This window comes from Physeter macrocephalus, chromosome 21, assembly GCF_002837175.3.
Source record: "Physeter macrocephalus isolate SW-GA chromosome 21, ASM283717v5, whole genome shotgun sequence".
Taxonomy (NCBI): Eukaryota; Metazoa; Chordata; class Mammalia; order Artiodactyla; family Physeteridae; genus Physeter; species Physeter macrocephalus.
In genome coordinates, this window is record NC_041234.1 from 16,376,666 (window position 1) to 16,402,157 (window position 25,492).

The 25,492-nt window shown below is 36.8% G+C and overlaps 1 protein-coding gene across 14 annotated transcripts in view; it reads right to left on the minus strand.

Annotated features, from left to right (window-relative positions):
• DMD (dystrophin) overlaps window positions 1-25,492 on the minus strand; it is a 2,398,628-nt gene that overhangs the window by 1,391,110 nt on the left and 982,026 nt on the right. For all 14 annotated transcript variants that reach the window (XM_055081921.1, XM_055081920.1, XM_028482834.2 and 11 more), the window contains 3 exons: window positions 23,455-23,637; window positions 14,861-14,995; window positions 13,094-13,243 (listed from right to left, as the gene is read on the minus strand). In XM_055081921.1, the coding sequence (XP_054937896.1) occupies window positions 13,094-13,243; window positions 14,861-14,995; window positions 23,455-23,637 (468 nt within the window). The remainder of the gene's footprint in view (window positions 1-13,093; window positions 13,244-14,860; window positions 14,996-23,454; window positions 23,638-25,492) is intronic.

The window sequence follows — 25,492 nt, forward strand, 5'->3', positions numbered from 1 at the left end:
GATCCCACATGCCGCGGAGCGGCTGGGCCCGTGGGCCATGGCCGGTGAGCCTGCGCGTCCGGAGCCTGTGCTCCGCAACGGGAGAGGCCCCGGCAGAGGGGGGGCCCCATACCCCCCAAAAAAAAAAAAAAAAAAAAAAAGAACCAGGGGCAGAGACAAATATATACATATTTCTTATATTACAAAAGAAGATAGAGGAGAAAAACTCTTCTAATTTAAAAAAATTTTTTAAATACTGTCTTGTCTATTATGGAATATTACTCAGCCATAAATAGCAATGAAACTGAGTTATTTGTAATGAGGTGGATAGACCTGGAGTCTGTCATACAGAGTGAAGTAAGTCAGAAGGAGAAAAACAAATACCGTATGCTAACACATATATATGGAATCTAAGAAAAAAAATGTCATGAAGAGATTAGTGGTAGGATGGGAATAAAACACAGACCTACTAGAGCATGGACTTGAGGACATGGAGAGGGGGAAGGGTAAGCTGTGACGAAGTGAGAGAGTGGCATGGACATATATACACTACCAAATGTGCTTTGTGACCACCTAGAGGGGTGGGATAGGGAGGGTGGGAGGGACGGAGACACAAGAGGGAAGAGATATGGGAACATATGTATATGTATAACTGATTCACTCTGTTGTGAAGCAGAAATTAACACACCACTATAAAACAGTTATACTCCAATAAAGATGTTAAAAAAAGAAAAAAAAATCTAATCACTCTTGACCAATTATTCAATTAAAATTATTATGAGAGCAAGTTGCATAGTCCACCACTCAGCTCAAAAATAAAGTCACCTTGAACACAGATGTTTGGCCTAACAGTCTGCTTGCAGTGCATTTTTTACATAAAGATAACAGTTTTAACCCAGAGCATTTACCTAGGAAAGTCAAAATTCAAGATATCCAATATCCTTTCTTCCAAAGTAAGGAAAGAAAGCATCAAATTTAAAATGTGAAAAATGTAATCCTAGAAACTACATCCATAGTTAACACTCTAAGAATTAGATTAAAATTCTACCTTTCAAAATATTAAAGCAGTTAGCATTGGTCGATCATCTTCACTGAAATCTTTTTAAATAATGATGTTCTGTAGAAATGAGTCTAAGTTCTGTAACTCGTGCATATATTCAAAACCAATTTAGGTGTAAAATTAACCAAATATATAAAATAACAACTGGGGCTGGCATCATGGGCTGGCAGCCTGTGCAGTCATGCAGTACTCCATGCTTATAAGAACTCAAGCTTGGTTTCATGTTTTGCTGTCATTCTCCTGAAATTCTTAATTTTTGAACAAGGAACCTGCATTTCCTCTTGTACTGGCCCTAAAAATTAAGTAGCTGATCCTGATTACAATAATTTGGGGAAAATGGCCAATAGCTATAAGGTTGAAATAAGAATCCAAACAAAATTGGATAAGCTCAAGAAATAATTTAATAATAATAATAATAATAATTTTTTTAAAAACATGAAATTCAAATTAGATGCATCAGGACACAGTGACATACTGGTGGAGGAAATATGAATACCAAATGAATGACTATCAAATATGAGTATAATTGGAAGATAAGACTCTAAAGATCAGTCTCTTAGTTGTTTCGGGATATAATCAAATACATCCTAGAGATATTGGATACATTAACTGAAGATAATGGAAATCAAAGTCCCTTTTCTTTTGATTGTCCACATGACTGTATGCGTACGGTTGAGAATAAGATGATTATTTTGCTGGAAACTATGGGAGAAAGGTACATAACTGACTGTTTGCACTGCAAACTATTTTACTGACTACTACTGAGTCTACTGTATCGTTCATTTACACTTCTGCTTATTTTGAATTCCTCTCTACGACAGAAGAGCTCCTATTCCAAATGCTTTCCACTCTCACTTTCTCAAAGGCACTGGTCCTCTATTCTCCCACCCCCACTTCTTCATGCCACCAACCTAAGACATCCTAAAGAAGAGTTAGCTCCCTTTCAGGTATGGAGTCTCTCATGAGTAAATTTTCTCAGTCTTCCTAATCTTCACCTGAAATTATCTTCATATTATCTCAATTCTCTTTTTTCACTCCCGAAGTTCATCCTTCCATTTTTGCTCACGTATCCTCTCCTGTAAGACCTTGCTCTTACATATTAAGTACATATCTCTATTGGATCTTCCCCCAGATTACAAACAGGCTTAAATCTTCACTGTCCTGACAGTCAATGAGGTATAAAGTTACCTCTATCATATTACTCATGATACTGGCCCTTCTCTCTCTTTTTTCACCATCAAACATATTTTTTTCATTATCAAACACATGCTAATTTTTTTTCCTGCTTTATTGACATATATTTGACACATCACATGGTGTAAGTTTAAGGTGTACGAGGTGTTGATTTGACACATTTATAAATTGCAAAATGATTACCACCCTAGTATTAGTTACCACCTCCATTCCATCACACAATTACTGTTTCTTGTTACCAAACATGTTGAAGAATAATTTACATTTACTGCCTTTACTTTACCACTGCCAATTTCTTCTTTTACGTCAACTTAATCTCACAGTTGCCCCTCTAGCAACTGAACAAGACAACTATAATTAATAAGTGAAGGAGTAAATGGGAGTTGAGCAAACAAATCCAGCTGGTAGAGACTACTTTTACAAGTACTAGCTTCTGCAGTTTATGTATGAACAATGTAGGAAGAAGAGAAGTAAAAATTATTTTAAGTATTTTTATATGCCAAAAAGGAAGTTAACTATTAGAACTTGGCTAATTCTAAGTTCATTAACTCTATAATTTTAAAGAAAATTCAGAAGTTAGTAATATTTTATTGATACTCTTTACCTACAGTAAATTTGTTTATCTACTTTTCATTAAAATTAGACATGTCAAAAATCTTAGTCCATAAAAATAATCTGATCAGTAATTTAATATATAGATGTATTCTCATTGGCCTAATAGTTTTGCTAAAAATTATACTTATACCTCAGCAGTAAAACAGGTGAAGAAACAGCATGTAAAAAAAAAAATCTGCCTTCTGTAATCATTTGGAGCATAAGTTTAATATCATCTCTTTATGGTAACAGCCGATTTATAGACAGAGGCCAAGACATTTGATATTTTTTTCCTTAAGGACACACCAAGTATAAAGAGCTATAAAAAATAACTTCGCTCATAAAGAAAAATATGAGTGGCTTACATACCTCTTCTTGCCTGCCAGACCACATCTAGATCTGCTAAGACTACCTTTCTGATCTGCTGGAGAGAGAATGGTGAAGAAAGAGAAGAGCCCAAGATTACCTTAAGTTTCTGGCCTGAGAAATTTAAAGAATGAGTTGACATGAACGAGAACGGAGAAACTGTTGGGTAGGTTTGATAGGAGCTCGAATCTGAGTATGTTATGTTTGAGCTGCTTACTAAATATCCACAGAGACATAATAGAAGGGTGGATATACAGTTCTGGAGTTTAGGGCAGAGGTCTGTACTAGAGATAATATTTTGAGAATCATTAGCATGTAAAGAATATTTAAAGCCACAACACTGCATAAAATATCCAAAGGAGTGGGTGAAGAAAGAAAAGACAGCATGAAGCTTAAAAACTATTTCGTTTACAACTGGATCTAGTTAGGCAAAATTTGTTTCAGAATTCTTTCTTATGTGTTTATGAGTGAGATTGGCATGGGACTTTGCTTCTTGTACCATTTTCATCAATTTTTAAAACTGAAGTATAGTTGTTTTACAACATTATATTAGTTTCACGTATACAACATAGTGACTCAATATTTTTATAGATTGTATTCCATTTAAAGTTTTTACAAAATAATGGCTGTATTTCCCTGTGCTGTACAATATATCCTCGTTTCTTATTTATTTTATACATAGTAGTTTGTATCTCTTAACCCCATACGCTTGTAGCACCCCTCCCCTTTCCCTCTCCTCACTGGTAACCACTAGTTTGCTCTCTATACCTGTGAATCTGTTTCTTTTTTGTTATATATATTTGTTCATTTTATTTTTTAGATTCCTGAGATAAACATATAAGTAATAACAGAGTATTTGTCTTTGTCTTAGTTATTTCACTAAGCATAATACTCTCTAGGTCCATCCACATTGCTGCAAATGGCAGAATTCTATCCTTTAATGTGTAATATTCCATTGTGTGTGTGTGTGTATACACACACACACACACACACACATATATACATACATAAATACATATTTTTTGTATTCATTCTCTGTTGATGGACACTTGGGCTGCTTCCACATCTTGGCTATTGTAAATAATGCTGCCATGAAGACTGGGGTGCATGTATCTCTTCAAGTTAATGTTTTTGTTTTTTTCAGATGTATACCCAGGAGTGGAATTGCTGGATCATATGGTAGTTCTATTTTTAGATTTTTTAGGAACCTCATACTGTTTTCCATAGTGGCTGCACCAATTTACAAACCCACCTACAGTGTACTAGGGTGCCCTTTTCTTCACATCCTCACCAACATTTGTTATTTGTATACTTTTTGATGACAGCTATTTTGACAGGTGTGAGGTAATATTTCATTGTCGTTTTGATTTGCATTTCTCTGATGATTAGCAATGTTGAGCATTTTTTCGTGTGCCTTTGGCCATCTGTACATCTTTCCTTCTTGTACCATTTTTGTCAAATTTTAGTAAGAATATTTTCTAGCCATACTTTTCAGCCTGTCTTAATCAGCTTGGGCTTCTATAACAAAATACCATAGATCAGGGGGCTTAAACAGCATACATTTATTTCTCACAGTTCTAGAGGCTAAGAAGTCCAAGATCAAGGTATCTGCAGATTCAGTGTCTGGTGAGGGCCCTCTTTCTAGTTTGCAGATGGCCTCCTTCTTGCTGTATCCTCACGTATCTGGGAGAATTATCTCTCTCGTGTCTCTTTATCTCAGGGCATCTCAGATCTTCCTTTTGGAATTTCTTTGCTTTAGAAAGGATCTGCTGAGGTAAAATCTCAATTTCTGTCTCTCTGAAAATGTCTAATTTACCCTTGAAATTTTGCTAGGTTCAGAACTTTGGGATGGTGGTAATTTTTTCTCAATATCTTGAAAACATTTTTCCAATTTTTTTTCTGATTCTTTTGTTGTAGTTAAAAAGTCTAATGTCACTCTAAGTTTCATTCCTTCAAAAATGATCTGTCTCTCCTCTCTGGTTGCTAATGTAAATTTATCTTTGTTTTTGGAACTCTGCAGTTTCACTGTGAAATGTCTAAGAGTGGATTTCTATTTATTTATGCTGCCTGTTATATATTGCACTTCCTGGTTAAGTAGGTTGGCTCTGGAAATTATTCTTCAGTATCCTTCACATATTCCCGCCTATCCATTTTCTTTATTCTCGCCTTCAGAGTCTCCCATTAGACATAAGTTAGACATTCATAACCTACTCCAATATATATTTTGCCTTCCTGTTCATACTGTCTACCTCCTTAGGTTTTGGTACCACATTCCCTATATTTCAATTTCCTCATAACTCATTTTTTCCAACTGTTTAATATACACTGAACACAGCCATTATTTTTTCCAATTTTTAGAGTGATAATTTTAATTTTAGTACTCATATTTTGATCTGTTTTTCAAATCTTCCTCACCAACTTTTAGCGTCTTATTTCTTCATTTGATTCTCACTCTCATTTCTTTCTTTAATATTTCACCTACTTATTTTATATTAATTACCTGGCAATTCTAGTACCTGAAATTGTAGAGGAGGTGATCTAAATTCATTCTGTGTTGCATGTGATTACTTTGCTTCATGATGGCTTGTTTTCTTGTGCTTGTGGGGTTTATCAGGAGCTCAAATTTCACAAAATTTAGTCTGTGAGAATACTAAGATGCTTTTCTTTCTAAGAATTTGGATTCACTTCTCACTAGTGCTAGGGTGCTACCAACCTGGAGCTACTTTAACTTAATCTCTTGTCTTAGGGATACCTTGACTCTTACTGGTAATAAACACTCAAATAAGCGACCCTCACAAGAACAGGCCCACGGTTACACATTTTCAGATGAGATGATTATAATTATTCTTACTTTTAATTTTATACTTCGAGTGGGAAGAGAGATAGACATATTTTTATATTGGGACGTTTCACAGACAGAATACCCCCGTCCATCATTGTACTGAAGATATAACCCTTGTTTTACATAGAATCTCTGTTTGCCGCCCCCCCATTTGCTTGAGCCTGAGGCTCAGATTTCTACTGTATCAAATGGCTTAATTTAACCAAACTCTGGGTTTCTAGTATTAGCTTTTAGCACTAAGGCAATACAAGGGTCAGTGCTCATAGTTTTATTAGTTCTATGACTTTAGTTTCATCCGCATTTTTTTTTGTCCTGGCTTTTAAAGGTTTACTCACTTCCTTGCAAGAGAGAAAACATTTAAAAGTATATTTGTTGGAAATTTCCCAGCATCTTGGTGTTTTGAAGAGGGCATTTTAGAAAACTGAGTCTGCCTCATCCTTGGGAATGGAAGTCAGCCCCTTCTCAACATATGTGGAGTTAATCAAATCTACCTCATAAAAATAATGTGGGGATTAAGTTTAACACTGTTTGTAATTGCTTAGCACAAGGACTGACATAAAAATGCACTCAGTAAATTGTAGCTTTTACTATTTATATTATACAATGATATTTTCTAAGAAGTAAACACATTGACAAAATCATAAAGATATTCCTTTATAGATACGTGGCTTTCCAATAATAATTTTGACCTCAAGACTGATATACAGTCACTTGTTTTCCTGGATTACTTTACAGTTTTCCTTCAGTCAATATTTGTCTATTCTTCCCTATCTATGCTAAGGTAAATGTGACACTCAGTGACCAATTCAAAGTTATAATTACTGGAGCAATTAATGAGTCCCTCAAGCTGCCTGCCTATCACGAGCGTTACTACTAAAGCAGAATCAACCAATTTAGATTTTGCTTCTTCTCTTTTACTGTCTGCTATTTAATGTCACGTGAAAAAAACTTATAGATGACTTTGAGAAGACCAGAAATGGGGGCATTAACAATACACAAGAAAGATGAAATAATCACTAATCAAGAGAACTGGTAAAGGCTTTGGACTTCTAAATACATGTGATTTTAGTATTTAAAACTCTAAAATGCTTTTTATAAAATTAGTCATCACTAATATTTTTAAACTCATACTGTAAGCATTCCTTAGAAATTGGGAAACCAGTTACTTGCAATATTCACTTCTTACCAAGCAGCTTTTATTTTTAATATAAGGAAAAGATCACTGAGATTGAAGGCAGCATGGTCAATCAGTATGTGCCCGGGCTCCAAAAGCAGAGACTTGGGCCTAAGCATACTAGCTTTGTGGCCTTTGATACCCTATCCATTTCTATAAAATAAGAATGTACAATAGAAGACCTTGTAACATAAGCTTGCTGTGAGAACAAATGAGAAAATGCATGTCAGACACTTGGAGCAGTGCTTGGGCCTTTGTAACAATTATACTATTATTGCTATTATTATACATTTTGCTGTATCGCTAACAAATCGTCTGTAGCTTGGTTACTCTGTAATAAGTTGGAAAAATTAGATTATTTGGTACAATTTTTGGAGCTGTTTCCTGGTTTGTTAACCATCTCTCAAATCATTACTGTGAGTAGAAAATGTAGTGCCATATGATTATGAAGAGTGAAAGATGCCTTTTCAAGGAATGGAAATAATTTATCACTTATCTGAATGCAACCTCACACTCTGAAATTAGGAACAGGATCTAGCAAATCTCTTTTAAATATTCATAGGCAATAAAATCTCTGGCTGCTTGACTGATTTAACAGGCAACTAAATGTTACCTTTGTTCTGCATAATTGCCCCTATAGGAAACATCAGTTAGGCAATTTAAAAAAAAACCCCACAAACCTTTGACATAGGCATTTTAACCAAGAAGAAAATGGGCTAAGGCTCATATTCAAGAGAAAGGGCACTTGTTTATTAATGGAAAAACTGTTTTTCTTTAGCCCAAAAAAAAAAAAAATCAAGAAATTTATGGCTTAAAAAAATTCAGAATTTTTGACTATAACAATCCAATATGCAACATCGATTTTTTTAAAAAAGGAAATCAATTTTAAAACTCTGTTACTGTAATTATTTTATTTCCCCAGACTCTTAGATAATTATCCTAAGGCTGCATCTGCATTGCATCAAAACACCAGTCTTTTCAACTGATTTAGCTAACAAAGTACTAGATATTTCTCTATTACCTAGACAGTGTGGAATTGATCAAAGTACTCAGATTATACCCTGAGAACTAGGAAAACCCTGTTACTACTCATCCTTTTAACTCAACATCTCATCTTTAAAGTCACAATGGCATACTAAAGACTAGCAGAACAGAATTTGAGAAGGATATTATCTCTAACATGATGTGGTTTTCATCAAAGCTCTAAAGCACCAAATATGCTTTATTTACATTGCCAAGTTACTCTCAGGTTATTATTGGCTAGATATTTTATATAAGCATAGCCAGGGCCGATAGTGGTTTCAAGTTTATTTATTGTTACTATAGCATTCTGTTTAATTGACTACTGAAGTAGAAGGAAAAATTCCTTCCAATTTTAAGACCTATGGAATGATAAAAGTCCTTTCGTCAGCCTTCTGAATTTTATTTAAATAATGGAGGTGTGTACATTTCATTGTTTTTCACATTGGAATATATGTATATGTTTGTCTATCCCTGCCCTGGTAGCACACACGCACACACACACACACACACACACACACACACACACACACTGCTTTGAGGGTAGATACTACAGCATACAACCTAGTAAAAATAAAAGCACTTTCCAGGCAGTATTTTAAATATTGCTCAGGAGAATCCTATGAAATAGGATCTGTCATCACAGATGAGGAAATGGAAGCTTGAAAATATTTCCCAAGGGTATAGAGCCAATGGGTTGTAGATGGATGTGTTTATTGTCTTTTAACATTCATGTTGGTGATACTGGAATATTTCTCTCTTTGCCAGCTGGCAGGATGCTAAGCTTTGTCAATAAAGGGTGCTGGAGTGACACTGGGGGAGGTAAAGTTTTCTCTGTTCAGTGTGTTTTTACTTCTTGCTCCCGTGGCTCTGGGTTGGCCTGTGGGATGCCTGGTGGAGTTCGCCTTGTCTGTTCCCCACCCACCCCGCCAAATAAATTTTAGCAGCACCCTCTACAGGTGTCTTCTGACAAGTTCAGTGGGTGCTCCAGTGGCAAGTCCAACCTGGGTGCCAAATCCATGGGCAGCTTCCTGGAGCCCAAGCTGGTTTCCCTAAATTCAGTGGCCCCTACTGTAGCTAGCTTCCCAGGGAGTCCAACAGACAACCCCCTCTAGCTTCCCAGAAAATTCAATAGCAGCCCCCACAGGTTACCTCCCCATGAATTTTGTCATCATCCCACTCCAAGATTCCCTTCACACAAGCTTCAGCCCACTGACTACATACTAGCTCTGGTTTGGGTCAACCCAGCGAACTTCTTTGTCATCTCATGCTCTGGAGACATACTCTTTCCAAACAGGTTTGAATCCCAGCCTTGGGTAGAGTCCCTCACTTTCCAAGTCAGTTCCTTCCCTGGGTACTATCCCTTGGTTCTAGGGAATTCTTTGTTCTCTTCTATTTCCTCTTAAAAATTAATTCCCAGTAATTACTTAATACTTATTTGTATTAAACGTTCCCTGTTCAAGCTACTGTGTAACCTGTTTTCTGTTACCTGTCTGACCCTGATTAAAACCAACGGCTATTCCAACCCAAGATTTTCTGATTCAAATTTCAATGCTTTAAAACTCAGTTTGGATATAGCAAAATAAGCGTTCAGTCAAGGTTTGTTGTTGAGTTGAATTATTATCTATTTGGGGGAAATACCAGGTTCCACAACAGAGACCTTTGAAACGTAAAGAAATAAGTAGTTTTTGTGTTGCTAAAGGTTTGCAAGAGCATTACATAAATGAGGCTGATGCCAAGATCAGGATTAGAGAGTGGTCTACTCCTAAGGACAGAATAGACAAACACTGAACATGGTTAATGATTAAAATTTGGGCCTCTTCACAGCTTAGCCAAAATCAGTTTTACAGTGTGCCTTTTGACTTTTTTTTTTTGGATTGAACTCTAATTTCTAACCTGACGCTAAAATTCAAATAAATACAAATACAAGCACATTCCAATTCTATATCAAAATCCAAATGTAAATGACCTTTGACCTAGTTGCCTCCTCGGAATACCTACTTCTGCCCACGTCCAGTAACAGTGCGATAGGGTCAAGGGCTAAAGGACTGTTTAGAATCGCCTATTTCCAGTCCGTAGTCCCTTATATTGATATGGAGAAAGTATGATTAGATTACTAAACAAAGGTAGTGCAGGATTAAGGATTGTTTGGAGCCTCTGCTAATCAGGACTTCTTTCTTTCCAATGTATAAACATGATTAAACTTCTCCCCCATGTAAATAACAAAAGGTTCCCTGCATACCGTCATAGCTACCATCCCCCCTTAGGACCTTTCTTCGCCTTCACAGCCAAGCTCCTCACAAGGATCGTGCACACTTGCCTTCCCAGTCCTTTTCTCTATAATATCTTCTGTATCGCACTGTCACCAGAGTCTCTCTATCCCCAGGAAAACTCCATCAAAACTGCTCTAGGAAAGGTCACAAGTGACATCCTTTTTGCCCAATTCTGTCTTCATCTTACCGGCTTTCTCCACCCATACGTGACAGTTTTTCATGACTCCTCTTTATAAACTGCTACCCGCTAAGCACCCTGGTTTTAACTTGTGTCTCCTCTTACCTCTGATCATTTCTTCTCATCTCCTTTGCTAGACACTGTTTCCTCAGCCAAAAACTTGATATGGGGTATAACTCTGAAATTCTGTCTATGATTCTTCTTCTCTTGGCTTATTTGGGATGATCTCAGGAACTCTGCAGTTTTAATTAGCACGTAGCCTGACAAATTCCCCATCTGTGTAGCTAGTCCGAATCACTCTAACTTTAGGGCTGTGTAACTCTATCTTACTGGATTAGGGACTATCCCCACCTGGGTACTCCATAAGCACGGTAGCAGATCCTGTTGCTGCCCAGTCACGTAACCCCTTAGCCTTGGAACCTCTAAGTTCACTTGAAGCTTCGGTGGCCAGTATGTGCATGCACTGCTAGATTCCCACCTTAAGTTCCCACATTTCTCAATTTTACTGCTCTAGGCAGCCCGGAAGTACTGGGATTTTATGCACCCAAGGGCAATCCTCAAACACAAAGGGAGGAAAATTGGTGGACAAATGTTCCAGCTTCCATTAGTCCAGTGGGACAATTCTAAGTGAGCTCTATGACACTGGTGTTCTACCTGATTTCTTTAAAGCTCCCAGTGGGACTGAGCTCAGTAACTCCCAATGGAAACTCACTCATAAAAGCATCCTTTATCAGCCTTCCAACCTTTCATTCTCCACTCTGCCCATGCCCTCACTTGTCCTTCCTGGTATCATCTCCAAAATAAACTACCAGCGCCTAAGGTCTTCACTCGGGTTACTTTTGATTAATATCAAACTTAAGCAGACATGTTTGGCTGAAAGGGCATAAAAAATGACATGTGATCTTTCACCCCCAAACTTGTTTTTTCTTACTTTCTCAAAGTTGTTTCTGAAAAATATCTGATACTCAATCACCTGAGTCAGAAACCCAGATACTCTTCTGAATTTTGCATTTGCTCTGTATCTATCACCAATGGCCTTGCCTTCAACTGAGCTAAAAGTATCGCTTCTTACTTGGTCTCACTGCCTGCAGTCTCCCTGTCTCTTAGACCCCCCCACCCGACTCTCCAGTCTCCACAGAGGTAACGTAATCTGATGGTGGCACCTCTCTTCTCCTTCCCCCTTATAAGTTAAACCCTTCAGTGGTTCCCTAAGTGCATGGCTATAGAGCTGGCTTTTTGTGAAGCACAGATCTCCCTTAGCAATCTCACTCATGCTTATTTGTTCAGGCTCACCTTCAGCCAGACCCCCATTTGCATTCTGTGTTTTAGCAAAACCAAATACTTCCAATTTTCTGTAAGTGCTGGTGGCTACCTGCCTGGAATCACCCTCTTACTCTTGCCCTTTTGGCTGTCTCCTACTCTAATTTAAAAATGTAGTTTACAACAAATCTTCTCTAGGAAAGCTACCCCAAATACCTTCCATTGCTGACCCACACAAGCCTGTGTCCTTTTCTATGTTCTCTAATCCTCTGTCGTAACTTTTAACCCAACGTTTTGCATCTTATAAGGATATTACTTGTTTTTATGTCCCGGAACACACTAAGAAATGAATAATTTTTTGCTTAACTAATCAATGACTATAAGTAGTGAAGTACAGATACTTTTTCTGACCTATTACCAAACCTTCAGTGTCTTACATGTTATAGATGCACTTAGCAATCAGATACGAAAGTAAACCTCATTATGAATTTTTTTTCCTTCCTGACAAATAATTCATTCTTGATTTAGGAGAGTGTATGCAAAATATTGTTTGATTCAGAAAAATATGTTTTTTTTTTCAATTTTGATTTGAAAAATTCACACCATATATATTAATTTTTAAATATGAAAACCCCTCCGTTATATATAAATACAAACTCATATTATTTGGGAACAATAAGCTATATCCAATATCTTGGGTACTAATAAAATCACATGTATTATTAACAGATTATATATGACCATAACAAACGTGTGTACATGTTTTAAGAGAGAGAGAGAGAGAGAGAGAGAGAGAGGTGACGATACCTACATATATTAGTTAATCTTGCATATGGAAAAGAACTGTGGTCAGATAAGATCCAATTTTGAACACCAGATTAACTATTTACTCATTTGAAGATTTGAGCAAGTTACTGTACTTGGTCTGTCTCAGGCTTCCTATTAAAACCCATACTTTATAAAGTTTTTGTAAGATAAAATGATATGATACACATATAAATATTTCATCCATGTCTAGAACTTGAAAGTTTCTACAACCTGGAAGCTGAGCTAATATTTAAATTATTCCTCATTCTGACTGAGAGGCATAAAGGTATTTGCTGGTCTTTATACAAATTAGTTTAAAGAGATTTTTTCACTCTTCTCGTCATACCTCTTCATGTAGTTCTCTCCAACGAGAATTAAATGTCTCTAGTTCCTCATTGATCAGTTCATCCATGACTCCGCCATCTGTTAGGGTCTGTGCCAATATGCGAATCTGATTTGGATTATCCTCTGAATGTCGCATCAAATTTTCAAGTGACTGAAATACATATGCAATAATTACTATTTCACTTCTTTTTCTAAATCCATTGAACTAGACCAAAATGCTCAGTATCTTCTGATTTACATATAATTAAGTTATAAGCAACTTAAAGCAATATTTAATTGGGATAACAAAACATGAAAGATCACTGTTATTTCAAAACTATGATGCTGCTCCATGTCAGTCTTCATGGGCTTGTGGCAGAACTATGGAATGGGGTACATAAAAAATGATTCACGGCCACCTTCTTCTCTGAGGCTCTCTACTATAAAACCTGGAAGGTAAGACACTCAATTTCCCAACTTCTCTTATAGCTAGTGATGGCCAAGTGACATGATTCTGACAATGTACACAGGTAGAAATTCAAGAGCAGAGTTTCCCTTCTCACATTAAAGAAAAATTCACAGTATGTAGAAGGAATCCCTCTGGCCTTCACACATACACGGCTTAGAGGTAAAGGAGCCACCTTTGGGCTGGGAGACAATAAAAACAAGGATGAGGTCCTTCAGTCTGTTCATTTAGTAGGATAAGTGCATGATCACAACCTTTGTTCTGGCCATGATCCTTTTACTCATGCGGTATAACTTTGCAAGTTTGTTTCATCTTTTTTGGAAGATGCTTCACACTGTTAGTTCACAACGAATGTTTGGTCACTGAACATCTCTGAATAGGACAGGGACATAATTATAGTCTATTTGAGGCCTCTCTCATTGTTCTTTGATACCTCTTCAAATTTTACAATTCTCTTGCAAAAGTAAGGAAGTTGGACATAATCATGCCCAGGTTTCTGCTGCAATGTCCTAGGATTCCAATTCTATTCAGTCGAAAACATTTCACATTTTCTTCATGTTTTGATTAATTTATGTACCTTATTTTAGCAGATTTACAAAAGGGCTGCACTACAAGTGGCTCTACGCACAATACATAGGCTAAAACTACATATTCATTACATAAAAAGGATTATCCAAAAGTACAATACAATGCATAGGACATAAATGATTGTCAGAAATTCACATAAATCAAAGCTTATACATGCAAACTCCTTTAAATTTTACTTTTTAAAGCTCTCCAAAATAAAACTTGAAAATGTACTAAAATTCTCTATGTACTAAAATGTATGAACATTTTAAAGATACATTTCCAATATCAAAGCATGCCTATTTAATACCTTGAAACATTCTGTAAGGTATAAATTTATGATTTTAAATAATTAAAAAATATGTTCCAACTCAGTGAAGGTAGCTTTTAAACTGGAAATAATGTTTTACATTATCATCCTGTTTATCTCTACTCCAATGGAGCAAAACGGTGCATTCAAACTGTCTTTGCAGGTCTGTAGTAGATTTAGGCAGGTAAAGAAAAATGTCAACATAGAACATAGTGATATAGCAAAAGGCATATGTCCTCTCTAAGAGGTTATTTAAATTCTCTTTAAAACCTTAACACTGCAAGGTTCAGAGAGGAATCAAAGGTTTCATCCCAAGTGCTGGTGCTGCAGAAGGCATAGCAACTATACTCTCTGCCTGGTTTTCTTTGAATTTATTTTCTATTTGATTCTTGACATCTTTCAATAATGCATATAAATTATCACAATTATATTAATTCACAACTTACATCTAGCACCTCAGAGATTTCCTCAGCTCCACCAGGAATATTTTCAGTGGCCTTAAGTTTAAATTCTACTTCATTTAGCCACTTGTTTGCCTTCTCCAAGTATGACAGTAACTCATGCCAACATGCCCAAACTTCCTGTGAAAGAAATGTATATCACAGATGAAATATTTTGATAGAACAGTGAGTGTGCGATTTTGCCATTTCCATTTTTAAAACTTCTAAAAATAAAACACATTTTATATTTTTCACCTTTTCTTTGTAGATCATTGAAAATGCAACTAGTCATTTTTTGAGCATCTAATATGTCTATAATTACAAATCATTAAGGAAACATTTTATTACATGAATAAATTCAGGACTCAGTGGTTTACTTTTTTAAATAAAAAATAATCCATCAACATTACAGTCTGGGAAATAGAAAAAATAAAAGCATATATAAAACTGCACATATAAACCTAACATCCCAACACATCAACTATTACCATTTTCTGTGACCTCCTCTAAATTTTATCATACATAAATAACTAGATAGTTAAAAGTAAAGTATGGATTTAACTATAGCTCTCTTTTTAGTAAACATTATATCCTATATTTTTTTTCTATATTATTAGGAAGATATATTTTTTAATAAAAATCTAAGGTTTCATTTAAGTAGCTATAGTTTGGTTTCCTTAGTTTTGTTTGCTATTATATCTTTCTGGTGACCATCATCATGAATATGGATTTTTCCATATTTTAAATTATTTCCTTGTGGTATATTATTAGAAATATGAATATGAACTATTTTGAGGATATGATTATTTTTCAATGGCTTTTGATATACACTGAAAAAACTAATTAATATTCAAAAGTACTCATATATGAAAAAGCAAAATTTTAAGACTGCTACCAGAAGAATATAGAAGAGACTTTTTTTGATCTTGGGATGAGGACGAATATCTAAAATAAGACATTTTGTAAAAACTGACCGTAAGAAAGAGATAAATAAATTTAATTACATTAGAATTAGGGGCTTCCCTGGTGGCGCAGTGGTTGCGCGTCCGCCTGCCGATGCAGGGGAGCCGGGTTCGCGCCCCGGTCTGGGAGGATCCCACGTGCCGCGGAGCGGCTGGGCCCGTGAGCCATGGCCGCTGGGCCTGCGCGTCCGGAGCCTCAAAGAACACAAGAAAGAAATTGAAAAACAGCCTCTAACTTGAAGAAAACAACTGCAAAACCGGAAATAGATGAATATGAAAGGAACACTGAATCAGTTGAAAGATGAACAAATAACCTAATTGAAAAATGAAACAAAATCCTGAACCAGTATTTGAAAGAAAAAGATACATGTGATAAACATTCACAAATATGTTCAGACTCATTAGTAACCAGGAGAATGTATGTCAGGATTACAGTGAGCTACTGAACACGTTGACTGACACAAATGAGAAGTTTGACAATTCCAAGTGTGAGAGAAGATATGCATTAATACAAATTTGTATTTATTGCTGGTAGGTGTGTATACTAGAATGATCATTTTGGAAAACAATGTCATTCCCAGTAAGGTGAATATTCACATACCTAACAACCCAGCAACTCCACTTTTCCATACACATCCTCAGAGAAACTGGTTTGTATGGACAACAAAGAGAGTTACAAGAATGTTCATTTCAGTACTTTTTGTAATAACCAAAATAAAAAAAAAGAAGGAAACGAACCTTAATGTCCAGTGGCAAGAAAATGTACAAATACACTGTATCATATTTACACAGAGAATACAGAAGCAAAAATGAAAACTTCACCAAAGAGAACCATATGGATGAGGCCCAGACACAAAAATGTTGAGCAAAAAGAACTAGCCCCAGAAAACGATATATTACAGGTTACCACTTTCTACAACCCTCAAAACAAGCAAAGTTGAGCAGTATATTGTTTAGGCATCCACATGTGTATGATAATTTTTTTTTTAAGCAGAGAAATAATAAAGACAATTTTCTGGATTAGGGTTATGTCTGCTGGGAAAAAGTAGGAAGATACATTAGAGGATAAGAATATTAAAAGAGTCATTTTCCATTAGCTTGGATATTGGAAATATTGGGCAAATTTATAGATACAGCAGTGCAGTCACTACCACCTGCAACCCCTCCCCCACAACCAAAAATGAAGCATAGGAAGGGAGTTGTATTTTAGGAGAAACTAAAAATTCTATCAGATCCCCCATATTTTCACCTTTGCTCATAGCCCTTGCAAATGATGGAGAACATTCTCTAACTGATGAAAAGTATCAGTCTAACCTGCCTTGCCAGCCTACCAATTCTTGCTTAGTATTTTATGTAGTTTATTACAGAAAGTGAAATTAAGTATTTTGCTTTAAAAAGTGATAGAAATCTTAAATCTGGGTCATTTCCAGCTCCTGCTGGACTACAGGCTGTCTTCCTTCTGGGTAAAGATGCCAGTGGGAAAATATAAACATCCCATCTAATACCCGAGGGTACTTTAGAGCTTTGAAGATAAGGAGATGTGATTGGTAACGTGTCTTATTAACTTTGGGGCAGATTGAGATAATGAACTACTTTGCTGATTTAACCATCAGGATGGATGACCTCTTGGGTCCTCAATGAATCTGAAGGACACAGCTGGAGAGGCTGAATGTACTGGTTTTACAGGTCACCTTTGCAAAATAAAATATAGTCTTGCAGCCTGAATTGGAGCTAAAAGCCACTTAGAATAACTCTTAAGTTTAACAGTTTGGAACTTAAAATTACCTTGAGGTCACCAAATTCAAAGTGGCTTTGAAGAAACTACAAATGAAAAAGGAAACTTCCATTCAAAATGGAGCTGATGAGGTAAACCCTCCCCCCAACCTGATCCAGTCATATTAAAATGCTAGATAAAATATTAAAAAAAAAAACTTTTAAATTCACAGCTGATTTACGAAACAAGTACGAAAAATCCTCAGGTGGCAGAAATAAAAGGGGAAGTTAAGTGCACTAAAGGTTGGGAAACCAAGCTTAACAAAATACTGGCATATCAGAACATAAAAGCTGGGGTATTCAAAACTAATTTGGGATGGGAAAAGAGGCACTGGTCTCATGCATTCCAGGGAGATGAAAAAGCATAAAGCTGGCTGTCACCTCTCCTGGAAACAAGAACTATAAAATCCCCATCCACTGGAGTATAAGGAATTAGCAAGAAAGCTGAGGATCCTTTGGATATTGGTTGGAAAATAAGGATCCACCGGTAAGGAAGTGAAACCTAAGTTTATATCACACATGAGGATAGAACATAACATCTCTCAGACTCTGGTAGGGACAAAGAGAAAAGACTCATAAGGACCCTCCAATAGCCTAGCACAGAAAGGATTTCCAGTAAAATATAATTCCTACTACAGATGAGCTCACAAACAAAAAAATACAAGCGTGTGACAAAATTCACTACCATTAGAGGGAGTCAACAGTTGTAACAAATGGTAGAATCCATACATTGTGATCAGAGATAACAGAACAATTTTTTAAAAATTTTATAATAAATAAGTTGAGCCTGGTGATAAAAGTTGTCAGTAGGAACTACTTTTCTTGAGACTAACAACCAGAATTCATACTTAAGAAATAAAAGGGCTAAGTTCCCTACATTCCATGTTGGTAAAACTTCTGCTAGATGTTTCTACAAGCTCTCATCTAAAGAGAGATGGCTAATGGGGAGGGCACTGGGGGAACATGAAGAGAGGAGAATTTGAAAAGTTAGGCAATCCTCTTTTCTTACCTTTTTATGAGGGTGTTTAGGGGAAACTCATCTGGTCCCTTGGTCCCTTTTCTTTACAGGATCTAAAAGAGCAATGCTCTTCAAGTGAGTGGGTATATTCAGAAAGGAATGGTTGACATGCATTCCCTACTGAGATGCTGGTATGGCCAAAGAGGAATCAAGGACAACTATTTCACATTTCTCATTCTTAAGAGTTACGTAATATGGGACCTGCCAGTGCCCACAAGCTGATTTGAGATATAGTGGGTAAGACAAAAAGGTTTAATTTTCAACGTGGTATAAGGCTATTGGCAAGAATCAGCCTGAAATTCTTGTTGAATACTCCAAGGTTATCATGTATGCTGAGGAAATCTTTTCTAGGGTTCAAAGTCCATGTGAACAAGGCCAACTGGGCTCTCCATCAGACCACAACAAACCTAGAGAGAACAAGCCAGATCAGTAGTGATAACCTATGGAGTCCGACGATAATAGACTCATCATCACAGATGTGTGTGGATGTTAACAAAAAAGTTAATAGCAACTGCAGCCAGCCAAAGAAAGAACATCAGATGAAGAGTATTTTTCCTTCCTTATCCTCCCATATACTAAAATTAGAAGATTACTATCCAGAAATTGAGAGAAGAGGACTGTAAGATCTTTTTTTCTCACTCCCACATCTGTATAAATTACTGAACCCACAAGATTAAGCTGGTGGAAGATTTTAATAAAGTATGAGATCAAAATTTATATGAGAGTTTTAGGGCTTCCCTGGTGGCACAGTGGTTAAGAATCCGCCTGCCAATGCAGGAGAGACGGGGTCGAGCCCTGGTCTGGGAAGATCCCGCATGCCGCAGAGCAATGAAGCCCGCGCACCACAACTACTGAGCCTGCACTCTAGAGCCTGCGAGCCACAACTACTGAGCCTGCGTGCCTAGAGCCCATGCTCCGCAACAAGAGAAGCCACCGTGATGAGAAACCCATGCACTGCAACGAAGAGTAGCCCCCGCTCGCTGCAAATAAAGAAAGCCCAGGCTTCCCTCGTGGTGCAGTGGTTGAGAATCCGCCTGCCGACGCAGGGAACACAGGTTCGTGCCCCGGTCCGGGAAGATCCCACGTGCCGCAGAGCGGCTGGGCCCGTGAGCCATGGCCACCGAGCCTGTGCGTCCGGAGCCTGTGCTCCGCAATGGGAGAGGCCAAAACAGTGAGAGGCCCGCGTACCACACACACACACACAAAAAAGCCCGAGTGCAGCAATGAAGACCAAATGCAGCCAAAAAGAGAAAAACAAATACCGTATGCAGCTAAAAATAAAATTAAAAAAATAAAAACCAAAAATTTATATGAGACTTTTAATAACTAAAAGTAAATGAAAACTTAGAGGATCAGACTGAAATACTGATTAAAAAGCCAACTATAGGCAGAAAATGGAGTTTAACCTGGTTGGTTTTAGTTACTGGAAAACCAAAACTGTTTCATGCTTATTACTCATTAAGTTGAGATTTCTCAACCAACTATATTATGTAAGTTTAAATTCTTTAAAGGAAAAAACAGAATTACACAAAAGCAGAAGATTATGCAAAAGAGATAGATTTGCAAAACAACTAAGTAAAACATTGAGAAATGGAAAATACAGCCTTTGAAAAAATACCAACACATACACATATAGATAGATGTGAATGCAGAGATGAATGTATTTATATACCAAAGAATAAATTATGCACTAGGCAGGTGAAGAGAAAACTTGAGAAAGGAAGACAGATTTTAGAAAATTACCCAGAATCCAAAAGATAGAGATAGAAATAGAGAAAATATTAAAGAGAAGCCAAGAATCTGAATACAGGATGGGGAGATTCTTCATAGATCTAATAAAGGTTCCCCTAGGAAGGAATGGAGAGATCAGGAGAAAGAAAACCTCCAAAAAAGTTTTTTGGAGACCACCAAAGAAAGAAAGAATCTTTCTGTTCTTATTAATACACCAGGTGACAAAGTACAAATGAAAAAAAATTACACATAGATAAATAGACTGAAACTGCAAAGCATCGAAGACAAAGAGAAAATGGAAATGTACCTGAGAAAATTATAAAGAAACGATAATTTGGCAGCAGACTCCTTGACAGCAAGACATTTCAGAAGAAAATAGAATAACATTTTTCAGTGTTGTAAAAAAATAATTCCCCTAGCATAAATATATGCTCAGCTAGGCCACTCTTCAACACTGAGAGCAAAAAAAGAAAGGCATTTTCAGTCATACAAAGTCTGAGAGCACTTGCTATTCACACTCAATGAAAGAGCAGAAGCAAAAGAAGGGTACGGAAAAGCAAAAATCATCACAGAAATTGGTAAAATAGTGATGGCAAATCTAAATAAATATTAATAATAATAATTTCAACAACACAGTGGCAATAGCACTGACTAATTTAGGGGGATAAGAAATAGGGTGCAACAACAATATGGAAGATGGGAAATAAATTCAGAGTTAAACGACTATAGTGGTTCTGCTATATCATTGTTAGGTGTGTAGAAATATTTATTATTGGTGGACTTTGTGGATTAAGGTATGCAAGATAATATTGTAATTAAGGGTTCCATTAAAATAAATAGCATATGTATTCCAAACCAGTGGAGAAGGAATAAAGAGAGACTAAATAACTTGATAACTTTAACACAAAGAGGAAAGTTTAGAAGTGTCATTACAGATGAGAAATGGAAGGGTAATTCATAAAAAATCTTAAAATTTTGTTGTTAATATGAAAATTAATTTTGGAAAACATACCCCAAAATAGATTTCTGGAGGAGTAGCATATTTCTTTTAACATCTTTATTGGAGTATAATTGCTCTACAGTGTTGTATTAGTTTCTGCTGTATAACAAAGTGAATCACCTATATGTATACATATATCCCTCTGGCGTCTCCCTCCCACCCTCCCAATCCCATCGCTCTAGGTGGTCACAATGCATCAAGCTGATTTCCCTGTGCTACGCAGCTGCTTCCCACTAGCTATCTATTTTACATTTGGTAGTGTATATATGTCCATGACACTCTCTCACTTCGTCCCAGCTTATCCTTCCCCCTACCCGTGTCCTCAAGTCCATTCTCTACGTCTGTGCCTTTATTCCTATCCTGCCCCTAGGTTCTTCAGAACCATTTTTTTTTTTTTTAGATTCCAAATATATGTGTTAGCATACGGCATTTGTTTTTCTCTTTCTGACTTACTTCACTCTGTATGACAGACTCTAGGTCCATCCACCTCACTACAAATAACTCAGTTTCCTTTCTTTTATGGCTGAGTAATATTCCATTGTATATATGTGCCACATCTTCTTTATCCATTCATCTGTCGATGGACCCTTAGCTTGCTTCCACGTCCTGGCTATTGTAAATAGAGCTGCAATGAACACTGTGGTACATGAACAAACAACCCAATCCAAAAATGGGCAGAAGACCTAAATAGACATTTCTCCAGAGTAGCGTATTTTTAAGTGAACAACATGAATAATAGAAAGCAAAGAACAGTGATGATGTAAAGAAATTAGGAACCTAAGAAAACAATATTTAAATGTTTTATTTGAATATGATCAGGAAGCACTTCCCTAGATATAAAAAGTCCTTATCTCATATAACATGATATTGAATCAGTTGTGACTTCCTTGAAACTTTCAGTGTCATCTCTTCCCATTCTTTGTTTTATTTTCTGTAGTACTGACGTAGCACCGATCAAAGAGATTTTCCTTTATATTCTCAGCAACTATAATAGTTCCTTGGATACAGAAGGCACTAGGCAAGTGTGTGAGGAGTGAATTGGATAAAAAATGAACAGGGACTGATAAAGAAGGAACTGGAATTGATAATGGAGAAACTTGGAGTTGTAATATTGGAAATCGTGGGTACAGGGTGAAGGATACAGTTTTAATATTTTTTAAAGGTCTACTCTATTGGTCTGAGTTGTATCTGCCTCTAAACATCAAACACTCAATATAAAAAGCTCCCTAAACAATCATGTTCTTCAACAATAATGGGATACCTGAATTCTTTATCAACTATATTCACAAAGATGACTCAGTTTATGCAGGAGAAGTTGGCTGAATTTAAAGCCCAATTGGTGTGCAGTATCTGGCGGCTTCAGCATTTGGTAGTAGGTAAAGTTTTGGCGTCCTTGACATGATACCTACTGCTAATAAACAGTATTTTCACATGGAGAATCACAGTTTGCTTTTGATACAATTACATGGTAATCACTTGGGGTATCTGAATTCCTTATCAAGTATATTCAGAGTATCATAACCTAAGGAGTAAAGTATATGGGAAAGATAAGGCAGGACTTATGATAATAAATTAATATAATGTAAAATGTCCAAAAAAAGGCTAGTTAGACACTATGTCTTGTAAAGAACTCTATAGGGCACTGCAATTGTTAAAGAGAATTATAATAAGATGTACTTTCTCCGCAGAATACCTTCCTGCTAAGATAATTATACGACTTTATGGACATTCAAATATATGAAAAAAGAGAGACCAGTTTCTATAAATCTTGAGAAAACTTACTCATGGGATTTTGTGACCTAATAATAATAACAACAACAACAGACTGGGAGTGGCTCACATTTACTGAGTGCTAGGCTAAGTACTTTATATAGAATAGCTTATTTAATTTTCTCACTCTATGAAGTCAGTATTATTTTTATGTCCATTTTATAGATAGGTAACAGGTTTATACAAGTTAAGCAAATGGCCCACAGTTGCAAACTTGTAAGTGCCTGAGTGAAGAATTTGAGCCTAAGTAGTCTTAAACCAGAGTTTGTGTTCTTAGTCACTATGCTTCACATACAACCATAACTTGACATATAGTAATTGATAAAGATCAAGAAAAGCAACTGACTTCCAAAGTCTTGCATTTCCCATTCAGCCTGGTGCAGAGCCACTGGTAGTTGGTGGTCAGAGTGTCAAGTTCCTTTTTTAAGGCCTCTTGTGCTGCAGGTGGAGCTTGAGCTATGACACTGTTTACAGACTCAGTGAGGAGTTTCACTTTTGCTTCTTTTTGCTGGGCCTCTTCTTTAGCTCTCTGAAAAATAAACAATGCTCTCTTAACAGCAAGGCAATGACTTAACTTTCAAAATGCATTCCTATATCTCATATTCTTTCTTCCTTGCAACATCTCTGTTAGAATGAGATTAATAAAAATAAATCCAGTACTGACTGCAATCACTTCCATAAATTTGAGTTTAGTGACGGGACTTCCCTGGTGGCACAGTGGTTAAGAATCCACCTGCCAATGGAGGGGACACGGGTTCGAGCCCTGGTCTGGGAAGATCCCACGTGCCGTGGAGCAACTAAGCCCGTGCGCCAAAACTACTGAGCCTGCGCACCACAACTACTGAGGCTGTGTGCCACAACTATGAAGCCCGTGTGCCTAGAGCCCATGCTCTGCAACAAAAGAAGCCACCGCAATGAGAAGCCCACGCACCACAACAAACAGTAGCCTCTACTACCCCCTCTCGCTGCAACTAGAGAAAGCCCGTGCACAGCAATGAAGACCCAACACAGCCAAAAATAAATAAATAAATAAAATTAAAAAGAAATTTGAGTTCAGTGACAATTGGAAACTTGCAGGAAAAAATTTATAATCAGAATGTAACAGATCTTTAATCAGAATAGTTTGAAAAGTAGTCTGTATGTGGATGTGTATTTGTGGAGAATACACACACATACACATATATATACACACACACATACGTGAAATAAGCAAGAAACAAATATTTCAACGCTAACTAGGTTCAAAAATATCTCATAGCCTAGAATTGAAATCACTTATAAATTACTCAGATGGATGAATAATATTGAAATCAGTACAAATAGCATTATTTAAATCAAAGAATAATTAACACAGAAATAAGTCTCTTAATGCTATATTTGGAACATATTTTGAGAGAAGAAAGCTGTGCTCAGTAACTGAAAACGCAGAAGAGAAAGAGAAGAGAAATTCCTGACATGAGGGGCTGGCCTAGTACAGCTATGCCTTGGTATTCTTGTGTTGAAGATAAACTGTTTCACAAAACATCAATATCAGACATGCTACTTTGTTACCACTGCAGATCATGACAGAAATTCCACTCCATAATCATGTAAGAATATAGACAAAAACATAAACAATGTCCAAACCAGAAAATATCAGACACTTCCCCATCCTGTTAATGAGTCACTGCTGCTTCTTTATCAATTATTACGTATCTTCAGCCTCTCTCTAGTCTTCTCTCCTTCCAGGAAAAATGTATTAAGATACCCAATCACAGAGTTACTCCTACTCGGTGACAACATGAAATCCAGAGCAAAGCCCTTAAACCCTCCCTTAAATCATCTAACACAAACCCAAATCCTACAACAGGTTTGAATACTCTCTTACTCATATAACCCATGGTTGCCTATGGTGTGTATTCTCCCTCATTACCAAAAGTAATAAACTCAACTTGTTCAACTACAGGAGTGTTGCTATTCGTCTGTGGGTTACTATGAAGGCCGAACTTGAGACGAGCTTTCCAGTATAAGTAGTTTATGCATGATGTGAAGGAAACAGTGGTAGGGAGATGGAGAATGGAAAGAGAATGGAGATTAGAAGGGTATACTTATTAACCCAGCAATTGCTGTTGGTGACTGGAGTTTAATCCTGCCAGGAAGCTCTGGGAAACACAGGTCTCAGGTTTATCCCACTCAGGGGTGAAGGCACTGGGGTATTTATACACCATCTCCCATCACTGGTTGAACCCTGTTGGGGGAATGTTAATTTCCTACTATGTGAAGCCATACTCAGGTGGAAAAAGTGGGATTCGGTGGCCTCAGAAAGCTGTCAGGTAAAGAAATGCAGATTCTGGCAGGTGGAAGTTGTGCCTATATGCAGTAGTGAGAGTAACGGGATATGGGCA